General features: G+C 39.7%; 2 protein-coding genes across 4 annotated transcripts; one reads left to right on the top strand and one right to left on the bottom strand.

Moving 5' to 3' along the window:
• Positions 1-544: 544 nt before the first annotated feature.
• oaz2a (ornithine decarboxylase antizyme 2a) lies at positions 545-7,116 on the top strand. The gene is given in 6 exon segments (XM_088641858.1): positions 545-564; positions 1,576-1,642; positions 1,644-1,724; positions 3,645-3,817; positions 4,538-4,623; positions 4,884-7,116. Coding segments are annotated over 6 exon segments (558 nt in total). The 3' UTR covers positions 5,015-7,116.
• A 4,695-nt stretch (positions 7,117-11,811) lies between these two features.
• On the bottom strand, positions 11,812-19,635 carry psma4 (proteasome 20S subunit alpha 4). 3 transcript variants are annotated; one of them, XM_088641765.1, is made up of 9 exons: positions 19,532-19,635; positions 18,493-18,521; positions 18,227-18,269; positions 17,689-17,851; positions 16,993-17,070; positions 16,745-16,833; positions 15,609-15,739; positions 12,799-12,922; positions 11,812-12,084 (listed from the first exon to the last, which is right to left on the bottom strand). In XM_088641765.1, the coding sequence occupies exons 2-9, from the start codon at positions 18,493-18,495 to the stop codon at positions 11,930-11,932; spliced, it is 786 nt and encodes a 261-aa protein (XP_088497891.1). In that variant the 5' UTR covers positions 18,496-18,521; positions 19,532-19,635; the 3' UTR covers positions 11,812-11,929. The 3 variants fall into 3 exon arrangements, with proteins under 3 accessions (XP_088497891.1, XP_088497893.1, XP_088497892.1); XM_088641767.1 differs by having other exon boundaries at positions 19,567-19,598; XM_088641766.1 differs by having other exon boundaries at positions 18,493-18,519; positions 19,518-19,593.
• Positions 19,636-21,377: the final 1,742 nt, after the last annotated feature.

Genomic DNA, 21,377 nt, shown 5'->3' on the forward strand with positions numbered 1-21,377 from the left:
AATTTAAAGAGCAAATGTATCTGGACGCCGGTAGCTGCACGAAGAGAGACGCAATTAGCTTATCTTGCAAATAAAGGGAGTATTGCGCTTCTGAGTGCTGCAATAGACAAAAACCTCTGCACTGTAACCTGAGAGCCAGACTTGTGCTCTCAACCACTGTGCTATTTGTGGCTGTGTTTACAGAACAGACATGATCAGGTGATTATTTGTGATGCAAACACCCACCTCTGGCTGTCCTCCAGAACGTCACATCCTCTGTATTTTTAAAGCTGTAGCACAAGTTCACAAGCCATGCAAGCAAATGCAGACAGTAGGATGGGAAAGCCAGATTCGACACCTTGATTGAATCTTAAAAAATGTAGGTAGGTGCATGTAAGATACATATTTCTGTCAAATATGTCCATTGTGCCGTTACCCAATTTCTTTTTCTATTTTGGTTCATATTTAATTTCTTGCTTTTATGAAGCATTTTACATATAGGAGGGTGTCCACTTTGTCTACAGCTAATGTGCAACTTGTACCTGGGTGATGCACAAAAGCCATTATGCACAAGCAGCAGCCCAGGTATAGAAGCAAAATATTGCTTTACTGGTTAAATGAAGGGTAGACTATACTTGGGCTCAGGGTGGAATTTGTCTATAATGGTGGTCACACCCTCACTCCTTTGAATAGTTTCATGGGGTCTTTAATGTCAAAGTAGTCGGCACCTTGTCTTATCTGAAGGACTGCACCTCCTACAGAAATATGTCCCTGGTCACCATAGTGGGGTGGTTTAACATGAGTTAGGACTTTCTGTTCTAGGCAGAAGAGTGCCACTAACTGCTCCATCAAAATGACCATGGCTATTTGGCAGGCTTGGCAATATGAGTGATGAGCATCTCAGTTATAATGGATACTTAGAAGTAGATTAAAAAGATGTACTCAAAGGAACTAATCCAACTGAGTGCCTAAGAAGTAGGCATGTCAAATGGCAGTGATTGGTTTAATGATGGTTGAAGGTAATTTATTTACTTTAACTTGATTTATTGCACAAAGTAAAATGAATAAAATACACAAAGCATCAGCAGTCCAGGTGATGGAAAGTTTCAGCTTTACCAAACTCTTTGTTCCGTCGTGGCATTATGACAGTGACGCCATGACATCACTCTCAAGATAAAAAAAACTAGACATATTTGACAAGTGGTCACCAGCTGTGCCCTTCATCAGTGGGTACTTCAGTGAGGACAGGCACTATGGGAATCACTTTGCACAGAGGGCACAATCATGCAGCTGAGCCTCCGCCAGAATGTGGAGATCCAGTGTAGGTCAAGTCTTGGGATCATGCCACTGTAGACCAGGCAGATGGGAGTTTTAGTGGAGCAGTTGAAGGCCTGTTAATCCTTGTATTGGGGAAAGGAAGTGGAACGTGGTACTTCCTCGGAAAAGCCCTTCCTACTGTTTTCTTTACTTAAGTTGATCTTCTTTAATTTAACAAGACATCTTGGGGCATTTCTGAATCTGTCCATGAATCTCTAGATTATAACATGCTGCTGTAATGTGTTGCTTACAGCCCCCTTTCTTTTTGTCTCCCTGCAGTACTTCATTAACGAGCTCCAAGCTTCACTGCACCAGGCACCAGGCTCCAGGGCCTCTGTGGTGCTCCTGATGCCCCTCACCCACTACTGAAGATCCCGGGTGGGCGAGGGACTGGCAGGGATCACTCTCTCACTGTGCTCCTACATAAGGTAAGGCCCAGAATGACTTCATGCCAGGCTCGTCCGATCAAAGTGCCTCATGTCTTTAACCTGGGATTTCTCACTATCAAGCACTAATCCTTACAAGTCATCAGTGTCAGCAGAATTGCTTTTTATTTTTATGAATAAGTAGTAAAACAGTTCTTCATTCAGCAGGGAAAATGGAATTAAAAATTAACACATTTAAAGTGGCAAATCTTCAGCAGAGACTTCTTGGCAAGGTTTTGGAGTTATGTACATACTAACTTCCAGATGCAAGAGAATGTCGTATTACCAGACGTGTAGAATAGCAGAATGAAGATATTTTTTTTTTACAACCTATTCAAGGGCAGTTCACAATATGCCAAAATATTCTTTATTCTATTGGCTCTGCAAAATGTAGAACATCTCGTGTAGTCCTTCTTTATATCCTCCATGTTAATTGAAGCACTGATGATTTTACTTGAGTGCAGAAAAAGGTCCACCTTAACTGAACAGAATTTAGAGGAATATTTTGGCTAACAGCTCTTTCCAGCAGGAATGAAGTGGAATAATATAGTTAATGCTATCTATTTTGTAGTTGAAACGGAGTTCACCATTTTACGGCTCAATTTTGCATTTAAAAGGAACGTAAGCTTCCACCTGGGTTATCTCCTGATAAATGAATGCTAATTGAGGCTGTTTTGTTTGGAAATGTCACCTTTGTCTGCTTGCCTGCTCTTATTGATGAATGTTAATAAGTACGAGACAGTCCTAGAGCTAAGCGGGTTAGGATCAGACAGATCATTAATATCTGGACTATTATCATCCTTACACCTGAAAGAGCTGGCTATCAAAGCAGTACTATTCTCTTCAAAAGTATCACTGGTATTGTCTGTCAACCTGCAAATGTTATTCTGCACTCATTTCTGGTTTATGACCAAAAGCAGCTACTCTTAAGAATGTGGAAAGAAAAACAGGATTTAAAAGAATAATCATGTTATTTTTGTGTAATAAAGAAAATCATTTTTAAATCTTACTATTACATTCCAGTGAAATACAAGAAAAGCAGCCATTTGAAAATACCCAGTCCTCTACCATTTTTTATGTAAAGGAACAAGTAAAGGTTTATTCCATGCTGAAAAGAGGGTGGGGGGAAAAAAGGAAACGTTTCGGCTGTGGAGCCTTCTTCGGGTGTGAGCAGACCCTCATACCTGAAGAAGGCTCCACAGACGAAATTGTTTCCTTTCTTCTTTTCAGCAGGGAATAAACCTTTTACTTGTTCCTTTGCAGCCTACGCATGCTGACGCAGCTCCCTACTTGAACTACTTCAGCCTTTTTTTTATTTATGCACAAAGGTTATATAACTGTACTTAATAGCAATGACCTCTAGCTCAGCTCACTTAATTTGCTGCCTTAAAGGCTAGCCCATACCTCGCTAGGTCTCAGAAGTACTGGGAGAGGGTCCCACCAAGGAAAAAGCTTACTGCTGGGAGTGGTGTTTGTAGACCAGTAGGTGGCAATTTTCCCTCAGGATGCACATTTTTTGTATTTCACACAAAACCTTGCTAAAGAGCCTACAGGAATTCCCGCAAGCGCAGGGGAGTAGGAAGTGTCCTGGCTAAATTCCACTGGGCGCTTCCACAGTCTGTCCTACATGAGGTTCTCCCTTAATTCAGCTGTTGCAGCAAATCACTCCTGTAGTGCATGACGTGGGGCTCTGTTTAAGTGCTTTATTTAAGAAGCCTTTGAAATGAAAAGCACAACATGAATGCAGTTAATAAATGATTTGCTAGCCTCTTAAAGAATCTTAATGGCATGGGACAGGAAGATTATTTTTTTTTATAGGTAAAGTGCAGAAAGCAGGGTGATAATGCTGACTGAATAAAACTTCAAAGCACTATGGGTCTGTAAAGGTAGCAATAGTATTTGGTTTCTTCCGTCTTTCCCCAGGACGACAGGCTCACAGTAACACAGACTGCTTCAGTGAATGGTACACCCCCTCTCCTCCACTTCCAGTACCAGCTGACGGAGACGCGGGTTTGCTGCTGGGAGGCCGTCCTCTCTGGGGGCAGCCTCTTTCTAGAAATTGCAGATGGGGCACTTCCAGAAGGAAGTAAGGAGGGGTAAGTTTGTGCTACATTTCTCTTTCTTCTTGAACAGAAGACCCGGCAAACGTGCAGCTCAGGTAGCGATTAGATAAAAAAAAACCCAAAGAAGGCTCCACAGCCGAAATGTGATTTCTTTCCTCCATGGAATAAACCTTTACCTGTTCCTTTGCAGTCTGTTGAACTCCATCCCTTTGTAATGTACATCATGAGTAACTCATTTTTTATACTAGTAAAGATGTGTGTAGCAGGATTACCAAAAGCAGTAGACAATTATATTAAAACTGTTTTAAGTAGCAGAAAGAATAAATGATCAGTCAGAGATGTAAGGTTTTCCTTTATACAGTATATCCGTTTAGTCAAGAGGAATTTGAATCACTCTCTTTGGCCACTACAAGAACTGCCCAAAAATCTCTGCATTTTCCTGTGGGAGAACAGTTTTTTGCTAAGCATTGAAATACTAAAGCTGAAAAACATTTCAGGAGAAAAATAAAAAAGTTACTGTATCAATGTAGTGTGTTGTGAGGGTACACATTGTTTGTGGAAGAGGTCTTAAATTCGTATCTGCCACACAACTGCTGATTTTGGATCAAGTGTATGTTTAGAATACTGGCAAAGAGGATGGTTTTAGAAACGGGAGTTTGAAGAAAGGTGAAACTATAGCTATGATAAGTGTTCTTTTTAGGAGACTGGTGTGTCATTTCTCTCACTCCTGCTCTGTCTGTCTCTCTGTGGCAGGTTGACCGCATTACTGGAGTTTGCTGAAGAGAAGCTGAAAGTCAGTTATGTGTTCCTGTGGTTTAAAAAAAGCAGGGAAGATCGATGTAAGTGATTTTATTCTGTACTGTATTCTGCCTTTGCAATAAAGAAAGCTTGAGCCATGAGATCGTATTCACTTGTAATGTCAGTTGAGAACCTTGGAACTAAGGAGAATCATTGTTACAAACGTTCTCGTTTGCAGTTTCTAAAACAACTTGTACTGTTCTCATTACATGGTTGTTTCTTCAATAAATTACATAATTTGGTTCTCATTATCATAGCCTGACACTGTAGTGAATTGTCTTTATTTTACTGTCTCTTGCAGTGCCTATCACAAGGACTTTCCACTATCTGGGCTTTGAGATTGTGAAACCAGGACACCCCTTGGTGCCCACCCATCCAGACATTATGTTTATGGTCTACTCTCTGGATCAAAACACCTCTGATGAAGAATGAAGGCATCCAGTAATGGCCATAGCTCTCCATAACCATCTGGGTTATTTGAATGACTTGACCCACTGCTGTTTTTCTACTCGGACATCGCAACACTGTGCAAATAAAAACAGCTCAAGGCAAATCTTAGGTATAGGACAGCAAATACAATCAGTTCCCCAGACATCTCTGACAGGAGAATCGGCAGTATTCACAGGGAAGGGGGTGTGTGTGGGGGGTAATTTAGACCAATCCACAATCTCATTAATTGCTTTTCTTTTTCGGTTCTTTAAATAAGCAGCCCTTAGCAGACAGAACAGGATACTCGTAAGTAGGTCGTCTGGTGCTAAAAATACTGTGTAACCTCCAATGCTTTGCACTGAATATCGGAGTTCTCGGATTATGTGAGAAGGGAAAAATACATTAAAGAGAGAGTCTTTCCTCATAATCTGATTTGAAACCGTGCGTTTTGAGATAGGCCCTTGTTTTAATAGTAGTTCAAAACTGAACTACCATCAACAAAGCATGAATTTCTGTTCACAAACTCAGTGGAAACAATTTCACTCCTATTATGTTGAAGTTACTTCATCTTAGTTTATATTTTCTCTATAACTATTATGCATATATCATTTATTTACAAGAGGGGTTACAAAGCCACCTGGGATTTGGCATTTGGCAGCATCTATAACAGGATAATACACTAGCATAAGGCAGCATAATGTTCCTTCAGCCTGATTTTCAAGGGTAAAAAAAAAAGAGTGGAGTTTTAAGTCAGAAAAAGGATGGACAGCTATGGCATTTTGTCACCTATACTCTTGCTGCATGGAGAACCACATTACCACTTCCTAGCCCATTGCATCTCTTGCTGCATCTAAAGTAAGAACTGTCAAAGCCAGCTTCTTCAGATCTGAGAAATGTAGTAAGGACCTAGAAAGCAATAGGATACGATAGGCAGAGCTGTGTAACTTTGAAACTATGAAATTTCATATTATCATATGTCAAGCAAGTACTGATGCAAACATTTGGAAAAAACTGAAAAGGTCCACCCTTTTCAAATCTGAGTGTAGGCTAGCTAGTGTTTCATCATTTGGGTTAGTTCTACTGGATAAGGACCGCTCATCACCAGCTCAAGCAAGCCTGGGTGCTATCTCACTCACTGGTGCTCCTTTTCTCACTGAGGAAGAGTGAAGGCAGAACACAGGGCATCTTCATACCAAATGGAAGGCTGGGGATATATCTTGCACTCTCAGTATGTGAAAGTCTTGTGCTATCCCACAGGCCATGGTGGTGTGGTTTCCCCAAAAATAACAGGACAGCATCATATCAAAAAAAGTTATATTCAGATGTATTTATATACCGTGTTAAATGTGATACAACACATTGTTGTGTTCCCACACTTTGATCCTTTTGCAGGCCTGCAGAAGCCTTAGGACATTGCCAAAGATCTGGTCTGCATTAACACTAGCACTTCAGTTCTCAATCCAAGATCATCTGAACCAATAACCTCCGCATTATTTCTGATCTTAAAACTCTGGCATGCTTTTACTCATCAAGGCCTGCATTAAATAAAAACAACAATGCCGATGTGAAAATTTCAAACTCAACCCAATACCATCACAAAATAGTGGGTTTTCTAGGTGGTGGGTTAAATGACTGATTTCTTCTGGGCCCACACCTGACTTCAGGAGTAGCTAACTAAAGCCAGGAAGATGAAATACAGCTATACATTCCCCAGCATAATTATCCTGGATAACTCGGAAGACCACAACCAAGTCAAAAAGGAGTACCGCATAGAATTCGCATTACATTTTGTCTGTATGTCTACAAGAGGATTTAGTTTGCTTATTTGTAGGGGGAGATTGTATTTTCTTTAGCTTTTTAACTGAGCAGTGAATATTACAACACTGTTAAGACTTGTTTCTATTCAGATTCTTATATTTAATTAATGCAGTACTGTCATTATGAGCTCCATTGTGAAAATTCTTATATTCTTATATTTTCCTTCTTTTCAGAGATCTTTGTTTACAGGGAAATATGGACTTAAATCCTAAAAGGGCAATCCATACTCATACTTTTGGATTTTATGTATATTAGAAATTAACATAAAGTTTAAAGTTTGACTTTAATGCTTGACTCTGTGTCTTTTATTTTAGATTTATAAAACCTCTTAAGAGTCCCGTGTTGCAATGCTACAAGAGTGAACCACACTGAATTGTATCGGTCACGGTTCCTGTCACAGTAATCTAGGAATCCCTTCCATGAAGATAAAGCAAAGAAAATATGAAAAACCAGTGATAGTGCCTGATAAAAGGCTAGGAACAATAGCAAGAAGGTGCTGCAAATGCATGAAAAAAGCTGAGTGAAGTGAAAAACGTGGAAGATGCCATCGTTTTAACATGCTTTCTGGGAGCTCATACCACAATCTGTAGGAATTCCAGTACAAAGGAAGTTGCAATACATTTGATCACACCTAAGGTCTAACTGGACAATTCAAGAAATGCAACTGGCAAACGTTAACCAGCATGGCAATATGGAAGATTAATACAAAAGGAGAAAACCCGTTTGCACACAGGATGTTATTAAGAAGCTCTAACGTACTGTCCACAAAGTGTCCACAGCTGCTGATTAAATGCTCTAAGCAACATACATTGGATCATCAGCTTGACACCAGCAACATTACACTCTGTACATGTGGTATTGTTACATGTACAGGTATGATCTTTCTGAAAATCCTGAGTGCATTCATCCAAATGAATCAATCAATAAATCACAAATTCAGGCAGGTCACATTGCACACTTTTTGCAATCGGAACACACACAACGTTCTGGGTTGGAGAAAACGGGTTAATTGATGCTGTAGGACTGTAAACCAGAAGACGGTAGGCCCTCCATGATCTGCAGGAGACCCCCACTTCAGACCACTGTCACCTGTACAGTATTGATTCTTAATGGGTTCCTTGTGCTGAAGATCATCACTGGTGTCTTAACCCCAAGTAGGCTGTTGTGCAATAGCTCATATACAACACCCCCCCCCACCCCTAAAATGTAAACTACTTTTTTTATATAGTCGGATTTATATATTCAATATTTAATGTTATACAATACTTTAGCATGGATTTTCTCAATAATGAATGATGAGCAGGAACAGACTTACTACAGAACAGAATTCATACAGTTGCTTACCCTTTGGCCTAGCCTTACACAAAGCAGGGACAAGGGAAAGAAAAACCCAAATCTAGAAAATGAATCTTGAATAGTATCTCTGCTGTTAATGTGTACATTCATATAAAAAAATAAAGAATACAATTGAAAGGGAGCTGAAACTTCAGAAAGTTGTGTTGAAACAAAAAACACATTATGGTGGCTGTAAAAAAAAATCAAAAGACAGAACTCAACAAGGGACAGATACACCAATATCTACTGTAGGAAAAATGTTCACCAAGCTGAAACCATTTCAACACCAACACCGTAACAACATGGAATTTTTAAAATGACAGAAAACTGGATGTGTATTTTCATGAGAGCCATTTCGCCAACAATGGGTAAAAGATCATGAAACTGCTCCAACTGTGGTCAGGTACTTTGACAATGGAGCTCATAATGACAGTACTGCATTAATTAGAAGGTTTAAACAATGCAAGTTACATTCTGATTGTGCTTACTTTATTGCTATTTGTAAGGAAAGGGGTAAAATGTGATACTGCAAAAATAAATGTTCCCAATTTACTTAAATATCGGCTTTTCATAAACTAAAAGAGGTTACAAACAAAAATAGGTCTTAGTGAACTTTATGTATACCTATGAATGCAAGTTGATGTAATTTCACAGCAACATCTGCTTCTTCGACTGTACTTACAGAAGACAGCTTGTCGTGTTAAGACAAGATGATGCGTCAGAACAAGAGCTGGATGATTGTTTTTCGTTGTTTTTTTATCGCGGAGTAAAACTAAAGATATTACCAAGTACACTCCAGTCTGTTTTCTAAGACCCTGCTCTATCGACGTGCAAAATGCACTTAATTCCCAATTGCGCCTTTAAAAAGAAACCACAATTTGAGCACTTAGCATTTCTTCAATTTGCCCTTCACGTCTGTCAGACAATACTTAGCACGTTAAGGTTACGTCATATTTTCCTGGCGAGTGCAGCTATGCACCTCATCTTTGATGGTTTATGATTAATTCACTTTCCTTTTGAGGTTCACGCTAAAATATAATTCAAAGCAGTTGGTTCTTTTTCAAATGTCGATACTTACCTATCCATGTCACGTTCTTATCCCATACCGACAAACCTAAGCTGGGAGAGATCGAAGGCGTTGAAAAGTATTGTAGCGCCCCCGCCCGGTGGTGAGGCGGAAGCGCACCCAGGCGCTGAGGGTACCGCGAAGCAGGCTGGGAGTTGTAGGCGGGGGGAGTCTGAGGGTCAGCACGATGACCAGCAGCTGACCCTGCTTATGTAAACAGTGTTATATTAGTGTAAGTGTCCTGTGGAGCTTTTAAGTGTACAGTCTTCTGTTAACGAGTTACCACCCTCAACCTGTGTACGTGTTCCGTCGGTCCCCTTATGTGTGTGTAAATCCTGTTTTGGTTTTAATGAGAGAATTAAAGCAGTCGTTTGTTTCGCTATCTCGTCTCCACTTGTCCTTTGTACTGCGTGAACTCGAAAACGCTACAGTATATAACAAAACAACGTGATATTTGGCGCAGACTGTGAAGGTTATATACCTTTTTTTAAAAAAAAATGTGTGCAGAAAAACCCGCATACTGCGCGCGGAATGAACACATCTGGAACTTCCCTGAAACGTTTATGTTGCATCCACTTTCCAAATTTGATACCAAGTGACCAATGCTCGATCAATTTGATACATAGGGAAAACCGAAATAGGATTAGGAAACATTTTAAGTGGCCACAAAATAACAATTATAGGGCTATCGAAGGATATAGGATTATTTCTAAAAAAAACGAATGTACACACCGCTTTTAGGTGAATATTCAAGATAGGAAAAATCCTCAATACGACACAATAGCGTCTTTCGTGGACTACATCTTATCCTATTAAGTTTCTTTAAATGTGACATTGCGCCACAAAACGCCAAGTGCGCGTATGAGTCTATAGCTCAGTCCATCTGCGCCTACGAATTTGCGCAATCTGAGCCGGTTTCGAATGCAAAAAGGACCGACATACAGGGACATCGAGCTTTACAAAAAAGATAAATATCCTACATTTGAATGACCCTCAGATAATGAGTTTAATGCTTGCACCGCAGTTTTCAGTTGTGTATTTGAGCTTTGCTTTGTGGCATATACATCGCTAAACACAGTGGTGCAGAAGTCAGCATTGCTGCCTCACAGCGCTGGGGCCCTGGGGCACTATAATAATATACAAAATAATAATAGCTTACACTTATATAGCACTTTTCTGGACACTCCACTCAAAGCGCTTTACAGTAATGGGACTCCCCTCCACCATCACCAGTGTGCAGCCCCACCTGGATGATGTGATGGCAGCCATAGTGCGCCAGAACGCTCCCCACACACCAGCTCTCAGTGGGGAGGAGAGCAGAGTAATGAAGCCAGTTCATAGATGAGGATTAGGAGGCCATGATTGGTAAGGGCCAATGGGAAATGTGGCCAGGACGCCGGGGTTACACCCCTAATCTTTTCTTTTACTCTATCTGTGTGGAATCTGTATGTTCTCCCCACGTTCACTAGAGTTGACTCTCACAGTCCAAAGATATACCAGTAGGATTAATGGCTTCAGAACAAAAATGGCCCTGGTGTAAGTTTGTGCCCCTTGAGGGACTGGTGTCCCATCCAGGATGTAACCCTCTTGCACCCAGTGCTTTCAAGGATAGGCTCCAGGTCAAACCAAATATATAAATGACTGGAGCTCTTCAGGATGGTAGGTGACATCATACCCAATAAAGTGTCTGATAGGTAACAACTTCCAGGTCCTAATTGCGACCCTAATCTTTTCCACGCCTTACATAACCTATTTTCCCCCAAGCTGTCACCAAATTTGAATTATGGCACTACTGTGCAGATTCCGTCTGTGTGCACAGGCATGGCGTCTTTCAAATTCATAGTTACAATCTAAATGAAAACCTATAAAATATTAATGGTTAATCCTTCCAAATCTGACTTACCTAAACTCTTTAAGGATTGTCAGCTACAAGCTTTGTCCCTGTATTTATACACCAAAAAGACCTTATCTAGCTTGATACTGATAAGTCAAGTTTGCCAAAAGCTGCTGAAACATTCAGCTGATTGTTACTTATTTTGCACACTTTTACACAAAGTGACTTACATCTGCATGCATTTACACAGCTGGCTATTTAACTGGAATAGTTTGAGCGAAGTAAAAGGCTGGAAGAGCAGTATCTCATCTTGGAGTCATACCCACAACCTTCCAGTCAAAACTGCTCCATACTACTGCCCAATTCAACCTGGTATAGTGTTAAGTCCAAGATTCAGTTACCTTTGTAGCTTTATTACACAAAATACTGTAGATATTTGCTTGATATGATGAGATCCACTTGCTTGATATGATGGATTTGAGGGTGAACTCAGACCACTAAGATTTCTGTTCTACCACGTTTTAAGGTATAACCTCCCCCCCTCACTAAGTGATGATGATATTTATTATTCAACACATAATAAATGTGTTGAACCCTTGCTTAAAGCTGTTCTTTTAAAGACAACCCTAATATAACTTACACAGTCCTGACTGGTAAGGCTTTATTTTGATTCCTAACATGGATGTACACTAGGTGGCGCAGAATAGAGACATGAGAAGCCAGCGAAAACAAATAAAAAGTCTCTGAAAGAGTCAAAATTGGTTTGCATGTATTGAGATCTTACAGAAAAACAAAAGACGTGATAAGTGGTATTTTTGTAAAACAGATCTGGTTAATGTAGAAAAGAGCACAAAGCACCAGGTGTTCACTTGTCTTTCTCTTTCTGTTCCTTCTCCTTCTTGTCGCGCTCGGCTTTGGCCTCCTCTGCCTCATGTTTCTTGATCAGCTCCTCCACCTCCTTCAGCTTCAGGACTTTGATCTTGGTTTTGCCGTTTTCCCTGGTCAGCGTCGCGATTTCAACTGTAACAAACCCCATGAACAAAGCACCACGTGAACACGGGCAGCAAACCAACACCTCACAGACCGTAAACTACTCTAACAAACGGTTTCCAATACATGGTCTGAAATACAAAATGCAAATGTCTAATCTGCTAATTTATCACTGTTCACTAGAACAATGGCTGCCTACTCCTGTTCCTGGAAGCCACAGTCCGGATTTTCTGTTCTCTCCCCATTTCTTTTCTTTCATTTTAAATCCGGCCCTGAAGGATGGTTCCTTACATACGCTTGCCATTTACTGTAAAGGGATTTTTCTGGGGGTTTAAGTGAAACGCATACATTTGTGTTCCACAATTCAATATTTTAAACTACGACTTCACCGGTTTCAAATATATTATTCGACATGAGTCTCCAGTGGAAATGTTCGGTATTTCCTGAACAGTATACACTGGATGCTGAAGTTGTCTGATTTTTGGACCTGTTATGCTTCACAATGAAAATGGTTCAATTAATAGTATTTATTTAACAATAACAAATCCTTAAATATTTTGATTTTATGGATAACGTAAAATGAGAGATATTTTAAGTATAATGATTTTAAGAACCTGTAATATACCATTTAGAGTTACAGTTATACTTGCAATTTAAAGTGTTTCAAGGGGAAGGTGATGTCCTCCTCTTTCCCTTCATTATTGGGAATAAGCAGGTGGTTTGCAGGTCATGTCCAGGCCTTACCTTTCTCAGCAGACAGCTTGCTCACATCCATGGTTTTGTTTAGCACTTTAACCGCTAAAGCGAGGGCCGACTGTAATGTCATCTCTCCTTCCTTGAAGTCCTGCTTTAGCATGGAAACAGCAGCCTGCAAAACATGACAGCAGCCACCTTTACCACTGATTCTTTTTCATACAGATGAACATCTGATTCATGCAAGGAAGAAGACCTGCAAACAAGGATTCAGAAAGGTTTTAACACCTGCACTCTTCTTGATATAAAGGAACATGCACATAAGTTACCATTATTTTGTTTTTCTTTATTATACATTTCAGGATTAAATGCATAAAAAACCTTGCAATTCATATTAATAAACAAAGCTGTATGAGGAAGATTCAAGAATTCATTTTGTGTATAAATATATTTTTACACAAAAATTAACATGATTTTCACAAAAAGTATTTCAGCTGCAGTCTATCTATCTGATACGGACATTTTGGAATCTTTCAAATTCAGCCTTAGAGTTACAAAACAGTTTAAAAAAGGACTGAAGATTAATGACTTGCTTCTGATCACACCCTGCATGCCACACACCTTTTCAAATCCAAACCCATCAGGAGGCACTCTCGCCTCTGCCTCTCATTGCTTTTGCTTTTTAGCCCTCTACACCAGTGGTTCTCAAACTGTGGCACGCGTACCGGCAGTGGTACGTGGCGTGCTGCCAGGTGGTACGCCAAATGACCCTGGAACTGTGTTGTGTCGGGACAGGTTTTCATATTTTGTATTTTAATACGTGTCGAATACGCAGCCTACGTACTACGATACAGTGCGCGCTAATACTTCAGTGGACACAAGAGATACTCTGTAATTCTATACCACTCTATAGGAATGCGTGCTAGGGACGCAAGTGACCAATTGTATTTAAAAAAAGCTACTGTATCTCCAGCAAATAGGGAGAAAGGAGAATGTGCGTGATTTTGGAACAATGCCAACGTTGTAAACACAGGAATGCATAGAAATGCGTGCTACGAACGCTGGTAATCTTGTGAGCGCAGGAAAGCGTGAAAAATAACAGAAAAATATTTAAGAACTGTTCTAAGTTAATTTGAGAAAAATACACAGAGCGTCTGTGTTTCTCTCCCATGCGCATGAAATAAATACTTAAAATAAACACTGAAATAAAAATGGAAACGTGGAAAAATGCAAGCCTGCGGATTGCTAAAGCAGGTAAGCCCCACACTATTATGTGTGGAGAAAAAGCTGCTGAACAGCTCGACCTGCTGCCCCCCCTGAAAGACACAGTCATTCATAGAATTATTGAAATGAAGGATTATATCAAAAGTACGCTGACAGAGCGCGTTAAGATGAGCAGATGTTTTTCACTGCATTTAGATGAGTCTGTAGTCGATTTGGCCAATTTGCTCGTTTACGTTAGATACGAGTTTGAGGGTACATCCCATGAGGACTTTCTGTTCTGTAAGCCGCTACCAACAGGAACTACAGGAGAGCATGTATTTCAGCTTCTGAATGAATTTATCGAAGAGAATGGCTTCGACTGGATAAAATGTGTCGGAGTTTGTACAGACAGTGCCAGAGCGATGACAAGCCGACACAGCGGTGTAGTTGCACGAATTAGAGAGGTTGCTCCAGAAATTAATGGTTTCATTGCAACATCCACCACGAGACCTTTGCCGTCAAGAAAATGCCCGACGATTTAAAATCTGTCAAGACTGTTGTGAATTGTATCAAGGCTCGAAAAATTAATTCACATCTGCTTTGCTCGACTAAACAGGCTCACCCCTCTTACTGAAATGGTGCTTTTTTATTTTTATTTGTTGTTGTTTTTTTTTCTGTAAAACACTTTGAGAAGCCACATTTTAATATATCAAACAAAGTTTATTATTATAATATTTATTATATGTTTGTGTGAGTGTGTGTGCACGCGCGCTCATGTTGGTCATTGAGACTTTCTGGGGTTCCTATGAGAAGATGACTTGTAGGTGGTACTTGGATGCTTTGGTTGGATTAGGGGTGGTACTTGGTCCAAAAAGTTTGAGAACCACTGCTCTACACAATCACGAATCAGCCTTTGTCATGCCACACTATAGGACTATGATATACTGACTTGTTCTCTAATTAAGAATGATACGTATATATTGTACATTCGGTATTTCAATCATTTGAGGCTTAATCCACAGATCGCATTCCTAGATATGACAGTAAGAAATCATATTCAGTTTCACTCTATGTACTAAAATTGAATTATTTAGCACTAGTGTTACCTTAACTGCACAATAAAGCGCCATCTGGTGTTAAAACAGCACATACAGATTGCATGTGTTAATTCCTTTACAGCTTTCTGATCTTTACATTGACAATTTATCATTTTGTTAGAGAGGACTTCAGAAGAACATGTAGTATTTACAGTTACTCATTTATGACAAAGGATTTTAATAAAGCAAGTTGAGACTCCATTGGAGAAAACTAAGGGCAACGAAGGAAATGGCCAGGTCATGTGGTACACTACTAGGGTAACCTTTCCCAGCAAACAATGCTTCTAAAAAACTGAAAGGTAAGAGAGTGGTGAAGAACTGTGGTGTAAAATTCAGCAGCCCATCAGTGAAAGCACTGTGTATTTAACAAAACCTGATTCCCTCACTTCATTTCCCGATGCCCTTTAAAGTCATTAAGACTATGATAGGTATGTTCTATTGCAGAATATACTCTAAAAAGAAATGGCAAGAAAATAAGATGTAATCCAAAGAGTTGTAGGGGAGAATGAGAAAAAAATCCATACATTAAATATCCTATGAGCTGAAAATGCAAACACTTACAGCACTGTTGTTGCCAATGCAGGTGGCTTTCCATCCCCCATAGTTTCCACTGGGGTCACTCTGGTACAGCTGGAAGCCATAGTGCTTGTCCCAGCCCATGTAGAGCAGCGAAACCCCAAAAGGCCTCTTACCTGTCCCACAGAACACAGGGGTTAGAACAGAGAATGAACTAGACATTTTACAACATTCTTAATGGTAAACAATTATCTATCTGAACTCCTGAGTGTTTGTCAGCCTTTCTACAGCTCCAGTCTACAGTGGACTACAGGCCACATAACACACCTAAAATATCACATTGATTAGCAGTGGCTTATTCACTTATACGTTTGTCAGGTTTCATCACTTTAATCTGATGAACATTGCTTCATAAAAAAAAAAGTCCTCTGCGCATCATTATATATGACAATTCAATTTAAATGACATCTAGAGTAACAATTTCTTCAAAGGTGTGGAAAGGAATAACAAAACAAAACATAAAAAGTGAGAAAACATGAAATGCAAGTGAGACAATAGCAATAATTAAATAATCAACACAAATCTATGTTAAAGCAGAGGCTAAAACAAAAAAGGGTGTATCTTATTCAGTAATGTACGTGATCCCTGACAATACATCTACTAATTCAGAGTGCCTTCCCACCAACCTTACCGTTTCAAAGATACAGTAGATAATGAATAAGACTGAACAAGTGTTCATTCATCATGTGGAATCAGTCGTTGAAAATGTTGGTTAAGAAAGCATTGAAATGCACTTTAGGAATATATGCAAGCTCTGCCTTGAGGAAAAGCATCTTCGTTTTCCTTTCTATGTGAAAAACATCTTTGTTCTTGGTGAATCTTACTGTTTTAACTATGTTCAGACCATGAACAGAGGGAATAATACCGTCCCTGAAGTTATTTAGTTAAGTATTTTAATATAACAATGAAAATGCAGACAGTTTAAGCTATTCTACTTCATTAACTTGGGACAAAAAAAATTGCATGTTGCAAAGACGAAAAAAGGCATTTAGCTACAGTTGTGAAAAATGAATGTATGAATATAGCACAAATGTAATTAGGATGTTATAAACGTAGCTGTAAAGAGTTTGATTATTTCTGCTTAGGGAAGCTGATATGGAAGTAATGTCTTTGATCTTTACCTCCAAACTGCGTGTAGGCCTGCTTAATGTCACACAGTGCTGTCACCAACTGTTCACAAGGGATTGGTTCCTGGTACTGCAGCAAATACCTGACAGAAGACAGTAATTTATACCCCAGGTGTAAATGAAGGAACCACACAAAATATACTGTATATTGCAAGACATGGAACACATCATTAAGCAAATAATAGGAAAATACAGCTGATACAGACCAACCCACAAAGCTCATTAACATTTTATCAGCTTACCTTTGTGCTATTAGCCTCAGCTCATTGGTCAGAACGTTGGCATCTGATGTAATCCCAGCCACACTGCACGCCATATCTCTGCAAAAGACAACCATGGGGATAAGCTTTTAAGGTTGTGTAAGGAACTTCAATCTGACTTTCAACAATCCGTCAGTTCTTTAAAGGTAATTTTTTGTGTAATTTTTCTTTGAAATAGTAAACGCAATCGTAAAAGTAGTCAATCGCTCCCAAGTCTCTTTATACTACTCGACGCAATTATTAATACAATAATTTACAGAAAATAAAATGAATGACATTTATGTAAATATTGTTTCAGAAACAGAACAAAAAATTGCAACCATATCCACCTGCCTATGATAAAAATAGAAAGGCTAAGAGATCCGCTTCAACAAGTAACAGGAGTCTCTCCGGAGATCACTGATGCTTACAGACTAAGAAAATCTTACTATGCCAATCCAAGCAAGAAAGCCAAGACCAAAGAATATAAATACAAGTAAGCACGAGTGCATTTAGGACAGAAAACAGGAAGCATTTCTTCCATTCGAATCTGGTGTGGAGCCCGTAAGTTACAAATACATTTTTTAAGGGCTTAACATGTTTTGTAGACAGAAACTACAACGATGTAGTAAAAACTGAATACAAAGAATTCATGTAAACAAGATTTTTCTGGGTAAAAACAATAAACAAAAAACTCACTCATTCAGCTTGTAGATCTTCTCTGAGAAGAACACTTCATCTAGAAGTTTGTGAATGTTTCGCCTCTCTGCAGCCAACAACACACCATCATTGGCCAAAATCCCGAGGCAAGTGCCAGCGTGCCCAATCGCTTCCATGGCATACTCCACCTGGTACAGACGGCCTGCCACAAAATCACAGCTCATCAGGCAGGGAGATGTGGAGACTTGAAAGACAATCCAACTACAAACTGAAAATTGAGGAAACTCTGTTTCCCATTAGTTTAAAATGGTCAACGTTGGTTTGTGGAAGACACAATGGTAAACACAAAAAAAGCCACGTAATTTAACCAACTGGTTTGTAACATGCTTCTCTTTATAACTCCTTCACATCTGCTCAAAGTTAAAAGGCAAAATGAAAAGAGAAACAATAAAAGTAACAGCTGTTTCCACACATCAGTATCATTCGGCTACATATTTCAAAAAAGTTTCGGTGGTCTTCATATTAATAATAATTAAACTACAAAGACAGCAAACCTCACAGAAAAACAAATACTTGCCTTCTGGTGAGAAAATAGTTGTCCGAGAGTCATATCTGCGAGACTAAAAACAACAACAACATTAATAACCATTATCTTATTACCTGCTATGCTTTCATTTGTAACTTTCCCAGAACCTAAAGTTGAAGTCCCAGTTAGACTACCCAGTCTCATTATAAGCAAATTATCTCTTTAAAAACTAATAAAAGAACCACATTCCAAAGTGTTTTGAACACATTAGGACGAATTAAGCTTGTTACAGGCACACTTTACAGCAGTGTACTTACCATCCTGACAAGGACTTGTCACGTAAAATCTGCACACACAAAAAAAAAATACAGACATTAGATCTGTTTTAATAAGCATGAACAAAAGTCGTTTGAGTTATGTTCTATATGAAGAACACGTAAATGCGTTATATTTCGTTATATTGTATATTGACATGTAGAAAGGTTTAATAATGTTAATAAACAACTAAATATGGTGAATTGTTTAACTATGACACTGCTGGAAACTGTGAAGAAGCAACCAGTAGCAGAAACCATGACAAATATAAAGGAGCTTAGTTTTTAAAAATGTGTCTGAGCTGACTAAACCTGCTTCAATGCTGATTATACGATAATAAAAGCTTCGCACAGTTGGGATTTAATACACATTTAAGCCCAAGTAGAGTATTCATTGTTTATACAAAAAAAATGGTTATTAACACAAATCAATATTTATTAATGTATTAGTCTTCAGCAGTCAAGGGTACCATGAAAACATTCCAGTTATACTAACTATATGCACAACCATTCAGGCGCAACACACTGTCTAGTCAACAGTAAAACTTGTCCTTATCCTCCAAAAATAGAAAATCTGCAGTACAATGGACTGAAAAACGTGTAACATGTTTATATTGCTTGCAAATCATCGCATATCGTCAAAGCTAAAGAAAACGAAACCAGCAGGAGCTAACCCATAATGACAAAGTGGTTTCCAATACCAGGAGAACACATTAATAAACTGAAATATATCAAACATACTAAGTTTACCAATACAGTCACATTAGAATCTGACTCTCTTCTGAAACAAAGAGGCAAAATCATGAAAAACAATAAGCTACATTTACACAAGTTACAGCACACTAGACTTTGCCAGCATGATGAAGCAGGAACTACAGAGCATCATTCACGTAGGCCAAAAACATAAAACTACTAAGGTTTCTGAAAACAAGCGTAATGAGCCATACAGTCTCGTAATACGATCTAAGCGCCCAAGGCAAATTACGTTTAAAAAAGCTAATCCGTCTTAAAAGTAAATATAATTTTATATTTTATATCTTACAAATGCTGCTCAGTCAGAATGTTGCCGGGGACTACCTGAAATGAAACACCGACTCATCCAAAAATAAAAAGAGCGCCCTTCCCTAACTTGTGAGCCAAGTTTTATTTTGGCGCCCCCTAGTAGCGTGGATGATTCAACGCAAACTATGAAAAAACAAGAAAACGCAATTAAACCAGCAGTTCGTACAACCACTACTGAGGGATGGCACCTTTTAAGTTTGGTGTCCCCGTCACTATAGTGGGACATAGGACCCACATAGACCGCAGGGTGAGCGCCCCCTGCTGGCCCCACTAACACCCCTTCCAGCAGCAGCCTTAGTTTTTCCCAGGAGCAGCCCATCCAGGTACTGACCAGGCTCACACCTGCTGAGCTTCAGTGGACCGCCAGCTGAGTTGCAATGTGATATAGCTGCCAGTATCCCTTTAATTTCAATGTCTCTTTATTTTTTATGTCAGTGTTAGGGTATTTATTAAAAATATTGTTTGCAAACTGCATTGTATTTCTCTAACTCTATGTCTAAATTTATTTGCAACGCACAGTTCAGTAAAAAATACGCAAAGAAGATTAGCAGAATTGATAGGTGGAAGCTCATGAATGTTTTAATAAAACCAGGAAATTGGCTTTGATACAGCAAAAACGCTGGCAGATATTCATCTTTCTTCACACAAAGTGCCTTTTGCTTTCATTACCACTATTTACCCTTAACTCATTAGATGCTAAGCAAGACTGGGCCAGGTCAGTACTGGGAGGAATGGGGAGAACTTCAGGTAAATCCAGTTTACTGTTGCAGGTGGTGTTGGTGGACCAGTACATGCACTCTTCCCATCCTGACCAGAAATCCCACACAAACTCCCCAGCGTGGTAAATGGGAGACAGTGCACTGTAGAAGGTGCCGTTTTATAGACAAGACCTTAAACCCTGGCCAGAACCTGGATGGGAGGCATCCTGGTTCTTGGGAAAACCAAGGTTGCTGCTGGAAGAGGTGCTAGTAGGACCAGTAGGGAGAACTCAACCAGCGGTCTGTGTTGTCATAATGGCCCAGTGTAGCTAATAGGAACATTATACTGTAAAAAAGGGGAGACATCCTTTAGATGAGATGAAAAACCGAGGTCTGTACTCTCTGTGGTCATTAAAATTAATAATAATTGCTTACACTTATATAGCACTTTTCTGGACACTCCACTCAAAGCGTTTTACAGGTAATGGGGATCCCCTCCACCACCACCAGTGTGCAGCCCCACCTGGATGATGCGATGGCAGCCATAGTGCACCAGTACACTCCCCACACACCAGCTCTCAGTGGGGAGGAGAGCAGAGTAATGAAGCCAATTCATAGAGGGGGATTATTAGGAGGCCATGATTGGTAAGGGCCAATGGGAAATTTGGCCAGGACGCCAGGGAAACACCCTGGGATTTTAAATGACCACAGAGTCAGGACCTCAGTTTTACATCTCATCCGAAAAATGGCACCTGTTTACAGTACAGTGTCCCCATCACCATACTGGGGCATTAGGACCCACACAGATAGCAGGGTGAGCGCCCCCTACTGGCCCCACTAACACCTTTTCCAGCAGCAGCCTTAGTTTTTCCCAGGAGGTCTCCCATCCAGGTACTGAACAGGCTCACACCTGCTGAGCTTCAGTGGGCTGCCAGATGTAATCTGTGGGGTGATATGGCTGCTGGCCTTGAAAAATCTCAGGTCGTTAAATTATTAATAAAAAAAAAATGATCATCATCATAAAAGTCATTAAAGATCCCATGCCATGTCTTGAATGAGTATCAACCCCTCACCTTCTTAAAAATTCCCACTTCATTTCTCGCTTCTCCTGATCTGCTGTGCAGTGCG

Source organism: Lepisosteus platostomus, chromosome 7, assembly GCF_059453375.1.
Source record: "Lepisosteus platostomus isolate fLepPlt1 chromosome 7, fLepPlt1.hap1, whole genome shotgun sequence".
NCBI lineage: Eukaryota > Metazoa > Chordata > Actinopteri > Semionotiformes > Lepisosteidae > Lepisosteus > Lepisosteus platostomus.

Bases quoted from the DNA above. Each gene is read 5' to 3' on its own strand.
- psma4 (XM_088641765.1), bottom strand. The intron at 15,740-16,744 runs GTAAAGATCAAA...TCTGTGGGACAG, and splicing joins GGCCTACACGCAGTTTGGAG to GTAAGAGGCCTTTTGGGGTT. The intron at 12,085-12,798 runs GTAAGGCCTGGA...GGTTTGTTACAG, and splicing joins CAAGCTGTCTGCTGAGAAAG to TTGAAATCGCGACGCTGACC.